General features: G+C 37.9%; 1 protein-coding gene across 3 annotated transcripts in view; it reads left to right on the top strand.

Annotated features, from left to right (window-relative positions):
- The window catches only part of FRMD3 (FERM domain containing 3), a 294,465-nt gene that overhangs the window by 155,314 nt on the left and 127,148 nt on the right, over nt 1-12,003 (top strand). For 2 of the 3 annotated variants that reach the window (XM_025988266.2, XM_025988264.2), the window contains exon 3: nt 1,943-1,985. The exons of the other annotated variant lie outside the window; for it this stretch is intronic. In XM_025988266.2, the coding sequence (XP_025844051.1) occupies nt 1,943-1,985 (43 nt within the window). The remainder of the gene's footprint in view (nt 1-1,942; nt 1,986-12,003) is intronic. 3 annotated transcript variants of the gene reach the window in all.

Here is a 12,003-nt window from a genome sequence, read left to right as displayed (position 1 = left end):
AACAGCATCAGCAAACAAGGACTTATTGATATTTTTCACGTGCCAGGCACCGTTTAAGTGTCTCATGTTTACTATTTACTAACTTTTAAAATCCTTGCAATAACCCTGTGAAGTACGTATGATTGCTATTCCCATCTGATAGTTGTGGAAATTGAGAGTGAGGTTAAACATTTTGTACACGGTTATACAGATAGTAAGTAGTCCAATCGAGAAATTTTCCCACTATTAAATGATGACTGTGTGAATGCCAAACATCACTTTTGACTAGAAGGAGATAACCAAAAGTAGAATGGTGGTTTCCAAGGGCCTGGAGAAAGGGGGCTGCAGAGTGACTGTTTATTAGGACTTGAGTTTCTGTTTTACAAGGTGAAAGTGCTCTGGAGATGGATGGTGGTGATGATTATGCACTGTTTTGAATACATTTAATACTACTGAACTATGAACTTAAAAATGATTAGGATGGTGAATATGATGTTGTATATGTTACCACAATTTTAAAAAAATGAAAAAAAGAGAAAAACAGGGTTCTCAAAATGAACAGACATAATTTTGATTAGAATCAAAGAAACTTGCTATTTCAGTTTGTGTAATACATTAGAAGTAAATGTGTAGTTTTCTGTCAAACTCTTCCTGATGTTGACATAGTGAAAAGACCTTTTTTCTAATTTTTGAAGACTGCAGAGATCTGACCCCTGGATTGGAAACTATTGATTTGGCCACTCAATTTATCTACTCCTGGGGAAAGAAGGAATGTTTATCAAGAATAGTGTGTTTTAGAGCAGATCTGCTGGGGAGGCAGCATGGCCAAGGTGAAGGGCCTGTGCTCTGGAATCCCACTGTGCACTGGTTTTATCATTTCTTCTCTAGGTGACCTCAGGCCAGTTGTCTAATGTCCCAAGCCTCCTGATTTCTCATCTGCAAATGGGGTGGTAGTGCTGGCCCTGGCATTTAGGAGGCACTCAGCATATGCTAGCTCTTATTAGATTTTATGGTTATGCATTTATATCAAAAGGTAGGGGTGTTACAGAATTCTGAGGCTTAACTGGATGACACAAAGGTGTAAGCCTCCACTGATGGTAAGTGTCCTCCTTTCCTCTCTAGTATCAAGTGTGATGAGTGCCTGGCAAGTGAGGGTTCTCTAACCTCCTGATGGATACCAATGGCACTCCTATTGTCTTTATAAACTGTGGATGTATAGAGTGATACTTCCTGGCATGCCCTAAGTGGCTTCAGGGACATCATGGTTAGGGATATCAAAAGCTACCTGGCTCTTAGCATGTAGAGTGAGCTGGCTGCTGGGATCAACATGGTATCTGCTTCAAATGCTTGTCACTAAATGCCATTCCGAGCTACTGAGGTCTTTGGGCTTCTTTGTTTTGTGATACAGCTAGTGTTTCTTCTGGATGATCTCAGGCCTCTGAAGTGATATATTTAAAGTCATTTGTTCCTCCCTACTGTAAGGAAGAATTGCCTCTGTATGATTGGGCTAAGGCTTACTTGTCTCACTGTTCACAACAGAGGCTACCTGGCAGGAGAATAGGGTACTGTAGCTGTCTTGGACTGTGGCTCTTTGAGGTCATGGACATCAAAGCCCTTAGCCATCTGTGGCTTGCTCAGAGCAATGGAACCCCATCACCTAGGATCCACTAGAGCCACGAGAATATCCAGTTGAAGTGCATGTTCTCTCCCTAGTTCTTCTCTCTTAGTATGACTCAAATACTACTCATAGTGTTAATTCTCTGTAATTTATACCCTTGCCTGTTGTATTTTTATTATGGAATCATTTGTGTTGATCTGAAGAAGGTGGAACCTTGAGGAACCAAGACTGTGGGAACCAAGAATGTGCTTTGGAAAAGGATTGTATTAAATTTCTTTTAGTTATTAAGTATGCATCGTATGGTTCAGCCATTTGACCCATAATCTCTGCTTTTTTTCTCCCTAGCACTGGCTTGAACCTAACAAGTCCATCTCCAAGCAAATGAAATGTAAGTGTCAATCTGTGGTTTCACTTTTGCTGTGAAATGTCCAAAGATAGGTTCTGTTTCTCGACAAAGTTTCTGCTACCAGGGAAGAAATGGCTGGAGTTGAAGATCTGTGGGTGGGGGCCTCTCTCTCCCATTGGAGAGAGAGTGAGTGAGTTCTCTTATTTGCTGGCCTTTGCCTTCCTTGCAGTTACTATTACCATCGCCCTACCTTCATATTTCAAATTTGAACAGGATTATTGGAATTAGGTTGAGGATCTGTTAAACATAACCACGAGGTGCCAGGTTCCTTTGGATTGTGGGAATTGCTAGTAAGTGGTTGAGGGTGGGAGGTGCAGTCTTAAGGGGATGAGAAAAGTAGGTGTATTTTGAAACTAGATTCTTGCCGCTGACTTTACTAAAGACTATAATTCTTTTCTACTCTTCAAACTCCCTACAATAATTTCTTTCCCCAAGTAATTGCTTTCAAGCCCTCCTGTTCTGAACTGCTTTTTTTTTTTGTTTTTTTAATTGATGAACTCTTAGAGAAGTTGCCTTGGGAAACATCTTTCTAGAACATCTGGTCATCCACTTTGGGTGTTGTGAGGAGGGTGTTGTGATTGGATCCAGGATGATACGGTGTTTTGTCTTGGTAATCTGTGCAAGGCTGTAGTCAGCCTGCTTTTATTTATGATTTGGAGGAGGGCTTCTGAAATGCACTTCAGAAATTCATTGCCTGCCCTGAAATCCATTTATCCCTCCATGTCAACTTTCCCAGGGCTCTGAAATGTAGGAGATAAATCAGTTTCTCATCGGAAATCAGTTTAGCACATATTATGTCACTTATCATTATTCAAGGGATTCCTTCCTTTTTCAAACATAGAGAAATTATTCTGGGCAGGGCTTTTAAGTCGGAGAAGGCAGAAACTGAACGCCGTTGGCAAACTAGCAACCAATACATCTATTCCTTAACCTTCTTTTTTCCCCCCTCTTGTTCCCTCCCTCTTATCTCTTCTTCTCTTTGTCCCTTTCCATTCCTTTTCCTTCCCTGCCCCATCTCTCAGAAGCAAACTCTGTCTGATTAGTGCAGGAAAGACAGCCAGGTCGTTCTGGGGAAGGCTGATGCCCATGGCTGCTGGGAGCCATGGCTGTTGAAGGAGCTGACAGGAAAGTTGAAACAGGAAGCAGCAGGGGTCATGCAAAGTCCAGAGAGGTCAGTCTGTTGTGGTGAAGCTGGAATAGAATTGGGACAAAAATCCAAAAAGAAATAGGACAGAAGTATCTGGAAGCTCTATATAGAATGATATGCAGGATAATAAGAATGAATTAGTATGTCTAAAAATATTGCTGGGGCACCTGGGTGGCTAAGTCAATTAAATCTCTCTCTCTCTCTCTTTTTAAAGATTTTATTTATTTATTCATGAAAGACACAGAGAGAGAGGCAGAGATACAGGTAGAGGGAGAAGCAGGCTCCTCCCAGGAAGCCTGATGCAGGACTTGATCCCAGGACCCTGGGATCCCAACCTGAACTGAAGGCAGATGCTCAACCACTGAGCCACCCAGGTGCCCTGTGTCTAACTCTTGATTTCTGCTCAGATCATGATCTGAGCTCCTTACTCAGTGGGGAATCTGCTTGAGATTCTCTCTCTCCCTCTGCTCCTCCCCTTAGTTGCATACATGTGCACGTGCATACACACACTGTCTCTAAAATAAATAAGTGAAAAAAATCTTTAAAAAATTTCTGATGCCCAGCTTTTATCCTTAGCTACTAAGTTTTGATATTTTTGTTTATGTGTTTTAAAATGTTTAGACAGGGATCCCTGGGTGGCGCAGCGGTTTGGCGCCTGCCTTTGGCCCAGGGCGCGATCCTGGAGACCCGGGATGGAATCCCACGTCGGACTCCCGGTGCATGGAGCCTGCTTCTCCCTCTGCCTGTGTCTCTGCCTCTCTCTCTCTCTCTCTCTGTGACTATCATAAATAAATAAAAATAAAAAAAAAATAAAATGTTTAGACAATTTTCCAGTAAGCTTATTTATAGTAAATGGTCCTTTGATTTTGGTTCTTAAATGTCCCACGATATTTTCCTTAGGCTATACACACTTTTAAAATATAAATTTATCCCTCAGATGTATTTCAGCACTTAATAGAAGACAAAACTTTTAATTTGTGAAGAATTTGCTGCTTATGAGCTTTGTCCCCATGCAAAGTAAATCTGACCAACCAACTGAAATTTTATAAGGTTTGGTAAAAATGTTTTAAAGATTGCCATTTGAATGGTAGCCAATGTCAATCTAATGACAAATGAAATCTGAATCTGGAAAGAAGAACTATGTAAAATTCCATTTCTATACCAGACTGGTATACTTATTGGTTCTAGGAACTGGTAAAGGTCTTATCCATCACCCAGTCTTCTGTTATATTTTTGAGGACATAACTGAACAAGAAATCATGTAATTTTCTCAGGGTCACAAATCTAATTTTGTTGATGATGGTGTTTTTTAGTATCAAGAATTTCTGTGTATGTATATATACATATATATATACGTATCTATATAAATACAAATATGTGTATGTATATATATGTATGTACATATATGTATCTATATCTATATATCTCCCAGAAATATTAACTTTACTGTAAATTAGAACAAATTTTAAACTAAGATTTGTATATTATTAACCTAGAGAAACTGGGTTCAACTCCTGGGACTCATCCATGAATCTATCAAAATGATATAGTTGCAGAACTCCAGGCAAGTTTATTCATGGGTATGTGTATACCATTTATTCTTTGATTGCCTTTGAGTATCCAATGAGGGCAAAATTTCTTGGAAGAATGGTTTGATGGAAGACTTTCAGGCAGTATTATTTCTTACTAGTATTTTTAAAGACAGTTTATTTTCATTTTACTTGCTATTTAAAAATTTTCCCTTTTTAATGAGATATAATTGTCATGTAGCATTGTAGAAGTTTAAGATCTATAACATAATGATTTAATATATGTGTCTATTGCAAAATTATTACCACAGTAAGATTATTTAACATCCATTACCTCACATAGACATTCATACCTCATGTATTAAAACAGGTTTTAAATGACGTCCATGAGTTTTCTTAGTTCGGAAGAATTTAAAATGAAAACCCAAACTATTTCTTTTCTCTCCCACTTATATCCCCAAGCTCACTCCACAAAGAAATAACTTAACAATATTTTACATATCCTTCTGAGATTTCTTATGTATATATGTAAGCTTCCCCATCATATATAAGATCCTTTATAAACAAAACTGAATCAATCTCTCTATATTATTTTTTATCTTACTATTTTAAATAGCTTTAGAGATTTTAAAAATATCAATATTGGTATCATTTTAAAAATGCCTTTCTGGGGATGCCTGGGTGTCTCAGTGGTTGGGCTCCTGCCTTCGTCTCAGGTCATGATCCCAGGATCAGGGATCAAGTCCCACATCAAGCTCCCTGCGAGGAGCCTGCTTCTCCCTCTGCCTGTGTCTCTGCCTCTCTTTCAGTCTATGTCTCTCTTGAATAAATAAATAAATCTTTAAAAAATGCATTTCTGATAATTACATGAATATAGAACAGACATCAAAGTATTTTCTAATAATTTGCCATTATGCATTATGCTGTAATAAACATGCTTCTATGTATTTTCTTGCATGTTTGCAAGTACATATATACTAGAAATTCCTTTTAGAAGTGAAATTGTTGGATCAAAAGGTATATATTTTACTTTTCTTAGTGATAAATATCCATTTAAAGACCTTAGAGTAATTTACTCCCAATAATATTATGTGAGAGTGTTTGTTTCCCCAAAATCTTGTTGAAAATAGATAGAATCACACTTATTTTTATGATGACTTCAGATTTATTAAGGAAGAAACATTTAATTGAAAAAATAATTAATTGGACAGTTCCTTAATTTGGTATACATTCTATTTTATTTTTTAAAAGATTTTGTTTATTTAGAGAGAGTGCATGTGAATGGGGGAGGGGCAGAGGGCGAGGGAAAAAGAATCTCAAGCAGACTCCCTGATAAGCATGGAACCCAGTGTGGGGCTCAGTTTCACAACCCCAACATCATGACCTGAGCCAAAATCAAGAATCGAATGCTTAGCCAACTGAGCTACCTGTGTGCCCCAGGGTGTACATTTTAAAGCTGAAAAACTTCTTAAACCAAAGTCTTATTTCTCCTCTGAACTTAAATTTTATTCTGTAAGTGAACATGTAGTAAAATTGACTTTATTTTGGTGTATAGTTCTGTAAATTTTAACATATAGTTTTGTATAACCTCCAGTAGAATCAGGGTAGAGAATAGATCCATCACCCCAAAAACCTCCCTTTGTGCTCCATTTTGTAGTCATGAACCTCCACCCCTAAGCACCAGCAGCCTTTGATTTGTTCTGTCAGTATAGTTTGTGTTCCTTTGAGATTGTCAGATAAATGGAATCATATAGCATGTAATAATTTGAGATCAGCTTCTTTAATCAGCTCTAATAGCTCTGAGATTCAGCCAAGCTGCTATGTTTGTCAGTACATGATACAGAAAATTATTAAATAATAAAAGTTGGTCTTTGAAAATATCAAGAAAGTGATGAACCTCTAGTAAGACTGATAAAGAAAAAAGAAGACAGAAGTTACCAATATCAGGAATGAAAGAGGCTGTCACTACAGGCCCCACAGAACAACTCTGAATATGTAAGCTTGATAGCTTAGATGAAATGGGCTCATTCCTCAAACACCATGAATTACCAAAACTCACACGATATGAAATACATAACTTGAGTAGTTCTATGATTATCAAAGAAAAGAGGATAAATTTCCAGATAAGAAAATCTCCAGCCCATGATAGCAACATGCTGTTTCTATGTTGCTGCCAGAGCCCCCTTTGCCTTAACTAGGAGCTTCTCCTGGAGCTTTCCCCATCCATAGTGATGCCTTTCCAGTATCTCTGAGTTCTGTCCAGGGGATACCAGAGGGAAAAATGTGGAGATTTCAACACCAGTTCCATGATCTTGTGAATTATTGCCCTTTCCCACTCTGCCTGCTATTATTTACTGTCCAGGTTTTAAAGCTGCATTCAGTGGGAAAGGTGGGGTGAGTACAATTAGTCAGTACTTCCTGGAATTGGAAACTTTGAATCAAACTTTTTATCATTTCTTGTCAGCTAGGTCAAAATGGAAGTAAGCTACATGATTTGGGCAGTGTTGAGTGAAATGTCTTCCTCATTGCCCTATTCCATCATTGTGTATCCATTGTGAAATGAAATGACCTTTGATCTTTTCCTTTTCAGAGTATTTAGATAGAGGGTTGTCTACAAACAAAGTATTAAATGAAGTGGCGTATTTTGGATGTTTGATTTTCAGAATTTGTTTTCCATGTAGGAATAGTGAGTGTTCTCACTTATAACCTATAGCTTTTAGCTTCGTTCCCATAACTGTGGAATGTAGCTTAGTGTGTATACATGAGTGGCATGCATCAAAAGAACAAAACTTTCATGTCTTGCAGGATCTATGTAGTCAAGAGATTTTTAAAAAGTTACACATTATGACTCAGATGTGCATAAGTGTGACATTTATTTCCCCAAGACTGAATTCAGTTTTCAGTGAGCCTCTTTCCTCTGGGGGCAAAAAGTTCAATCTTGCCATTTCAGGGTAACTCAAGATCTGCCAGCTTAGAATTTCATCTCTTTCAGGAAATTACTCAGTGAATTAATTATTTAAACATAATCACTTCAAAGTGCATACTTCTATATTGGGGTATTTTTTCCCATACCAATAGCTTTTCCTTTTTCTCCATTCCCAGAATGGCATCATGAGGCAGGGGATGCTTATGTATCAGCATGGCAGCAAGGATGACATCTCTCTTGTGCTCAGTCCTTTGAATCTTCCCCTGGCCTGTCTTAGGTGATTTGGCTTTTGGTTGCTGACATCTTTCTTCACTGCATCCTCTCTGAATGTAACTGGTCCCACTTGGCTTTTCTCAGTCTACATTGGCCATGTGCTGTTGAGACTGCTGCTCCGGATCATGGTCTTGCCCTGCAAGTCTACAGACTGTGCCCTCTGGTGATTCCCATTCCAGGTGTCTTTCACTCGTTGGCTCTCAGCAATTCTGTATTTACCACTGGAACAGGTAGGTGTTGCTCAGCCTCTTCTGTGCAGTGCTTCACTTTAGCCTCGGGAAAACTTATGTCCCCTATATAAGGCTCCTTCTCTGCTTAAAAGTAGTGTGAGGCCATTTCTTCAGTGCTCTCTAAAGTCATAACAGAAACTCCTACGGGATTTATTTGTCTTGTTTTTATGCTTCACCCTGTTTAGCCAAGCTAGGGTGTTGAGGGGTGGTGGATGCCTTCTCATAGTGGCAGATAGCATTTTAAATGTGGTTTTGTCCTCTCTGGATCTCTCCAAGCTCTCTACTTGCCTTCCTTCTCCACCCTCTCCCTACAATTAATAATGGCTTTTATCCTTGGATGCAGGATTAATATACTAAAACAATACTTATATACAAGCAGCAGCTATTTCTGAAATGTAATGGGAAAAAGGGCTATTACCTACACAATAGCAATCACAAGGAAAAACCTGAATTCCTCATAAACATAACAAGAAATATGCAAAATCTAAATAAGTAAAACTATGAAATTTTACTGTGGAGTTACTGTAGAGTAGACAAAAAAAGGAGTTCAATAAATGGAGACTTCTTATGTTTCCATTTGATATTGTTAAAGTCAGTTCTTTGCAAATTAGTATATACATTCAAATAATTTTCAAATCAAAATGTCAGTGAGATTCTTTATGGCATTTAACAAACTGATTCTAAGGCTCATTTGTAAAAGAAAATGCTCCAGAAGAGCCAGTAAATCTGTGAAAAAAGAACAATGATAGGATAGGATTCTTCTTTTATTAGGTAGCAAATCAAGGCATATAAGCTATAATAGTCGAATCCTCATGGTAGACACAAATAGTAATTAAGATAGACATAGGAATAGGAAAAGAAACAAAAAGAGCCCCAATCTCAAATTGGCCCATTATTTGTGAGGATATGGGTTATGATGAAGATTGTATTTCATATCAGAAATAGAAAGATTATTCAAGCCATAATTTTTTTGGACTGCTTTTCCACTTGGAAAAAGAAAAAAAAAGCTAAAGACTACCTCACAGCATATATGCAGTTAATTCCAGATGTATTCAAAAGCCCAATATATTTAATAACATATAGAAGTTTTAGGTAAAAATTTAGGACTATTTTTTATAATTATGGAGTCAAACAGGGGTTTCTGAGGAAAATAGAAACAAATAACAAAGCAAAATGCTGACAAATTTGTGTAAAAATTAAACTCATGTACAAGAATATTTGCTCACTACCCAGAGTAGATTTTCAGTAAATATTTGTTGAATGAATGAGTATAAGACAAATTATAAATAAATTAAAACAAAGTAAATAATGGGAGAACATTTGCCAAATATATAACAAGTACTAAATATGCAGAATATATAAAGTGTGATGGTATAAACCCGAAGATTAACAACTCAATAAAAAATGTGAAAAGACCCATAGAAGGAATAAAAATAAATGGCCAATAAACTCATGAACAGATGCTCAATATCATTAGCAACAAGGAAAATGTAAATTAAAACAAGGTGTTTTTGTTACACTGAGAAAATGGTTAATACTGATAATATCCAGTTGATGAGGATGAGAGTTACACCTCCAGCGGGGGCATATAAACTGGTAAAACCATTTAGGAGGGAAATCTGGCCATATCTTTCTAAATTAAAAATGTATGTGTTTCTTCACATGCTAAGGACAATTTGTGCTTGCATTTTTGTTGAAGTGCTCAAAAAAGTAGCTGGAAGGTAATATAAAAATTTGGATGATTTGATTACATTTTTGTTGTTGAATTTAAATTTTCTCTAAAGGTATCAGCCATCGCTCATTTAGACTCAGCTAATTAGTTTTAACTTTTTCTCCATGTAGGATAAACTACCTCCTATATGAGATTCTTGAATTTTAATTTTGCAGTGTGCAATGGTATGCTTCATGAGTTAGTTTAGAATGGTTAACAGTATTCAACATCAGAATTTATGAGATGAATGAATTCAGAGAAAGTGTCTAGGATATTTAAAGTATAAATCAGAAATAAAAGTATAGATGTGTTTTTAAAAAATACCTATGTCTCTTGATCTAACAAGCTCATCTCTATGAATCTATCGAAAGTGAAATTTATCCAAGCCCAGGTATATATTATGCAAGGTATATATATTGCAGCATTGCTTATAGCACTGAGAATTGTAAGAAATAAAAAGCCTGTAATTTTGACAAGGCTAAATAAATTATGTGGAATACATACAGTCATTAAAAAGAACAAGACAGGGCAGCCCAGGTGGCTCAGCGGTTTAGTGCCACCTTCAGCCCAGGGCCTGATCCTGGAGACCTGGGATCGAGTCCAACGTCGGGCTCCCTGCATGGAGCCTGCTTCTCCCTCTGCCTGTGTCTCTGCCTCTCTCTCTCTCCCTCTGTGTCTCATGAATAAATAAATAAAATCTTAAAAAAAATAAAAGGAACAAGGCAGACTTATAGTATTGATATCGAAAGATTTATTAGATATATCTTAGAGTTAAGAAAGCAAGTAAAAATTCCACATGTAGGATGATCTATCATCTATCTATCTATCTATCTATCTATCTATCTATCTATCTATCTGAAAATAAACAGATAATTTGAGATGAACATGTAAGTGCAGAGAAGGGCCACAAAGGTGTATACTAACTACTTACCGCAGGAGAAGAGAGTAGGGTAGAGGGAGATGAGGACACACATTATATTTAATATAGTATATGGTTGTATTTTATTATATAGTTATTCTCATTAGGAAGATCTGAGTAAAGTATATTTTCCTAGATCACTTGGTAATAAAGAGAAAACAAAAAGAGAAAGAGTTTTATGTAAACATTGAGAAAGAGAGGGAGAGAGAAAGTATGGGAGAGAGGAAGGGAGAAATCAAAGTGCATTATAGATTAAGAAGGTACAGTAAGGGCCGCCTGGATGGCTTAGTGTTGAGTATCTGCCATTGGCTCTGGTCGTGAACCTGGGTCCTGGGATCAAGTCCTGCATTGGGCTCCCTGCAGGGACCCTGCCTCTCCCTCTTGCCTGTGTCTCTGCCTCTCTCTCTGTGTCTCTCATGAATAAATAAATAAAATCTTTTTAAAAAGAATGTACTACAAAAATACAGACTTAGATGAAAGAAGACCCACTTCCAGAGAGGTTCTCTGCTTAATCCTGGCTGGGACCTGATTAGCCCAGCCGGGAAGTTAAGATCACCTTCTTGCTCTATTTATCAGATACTGTGCTGTTGCCAAGCACCCTGAAGGGACAGGGGTGCTTGAAAATGACTTCTGCGTGCAAATCAGGGTAGAGAAGACCCCCAGCTTCTGCATAATACCTGGTACGACTGGGCCCTAGAGCACTGTTGAGTCAGGTTGCTGGCTGGTGTCTGTAGTGCTCCCTTGCTGAAGTTACAATGGGTCTGCCTGGTTATTGTCACATTCTTTAGCCTTCCAGCACCCCTTCAGGCTAATTTAATGAACAGTTCCCCTTGCTGCTAAATAATTTCATCAGTGGAGAACACATCTTCTTCTGTAGCATACTGAGAGAATACCAGGAGCCTAGATTTTGCTCTGGTGTAAGGAACAGAAGGAGAAAAACCATGGGTCCCATGCCTATTTATGAGGCCAGTTTGGATGTCTGCCTTCCACCACTTTTGTTCTTCCAAGGACTCCTCTTGCTGAGTAATTAACTTCCTCAAGGGCTGCCATAACAAAACTACCCTCATTGGTTGGCTTAGAACAATAGAAATCTATTCTCTCACTGTTGTAGAGACTAGAAGTCTGAGCTCAAGGTATCAGCAGGGCCATGCTCCCTCTGAAAGCTCTAGGGGAAAATCTTTCCTCGCCTCTTCCAGCTTTTGATGGTTGCTGGCTGTCCTTGGCATACCTTCCTTGGCTTGTAGATATTTCATTCCAATCCCAGT

The sequence above is a fragment of the Vulpes vulpes genome, chromosome 1, assembly GCF_048418805.1.
Source record: "Vulpes vulpes isolate BD-2025 chromosome 1, VulVul3, whole genome shotgun sequence".
In the NCBI taxonomy this organism is placed as follows: domain Eukaryota; kingdom Metazoa; phylum Chordata; class Mammalia; order Carnivora; family Canidae; genus Vulpes; species Vulpes vulpes.
The sequence above is the reverse complement of the archived record's forward strand: the minus strand, read 5'-3'. Positions and strand labels throughout refer to the sequence as shown.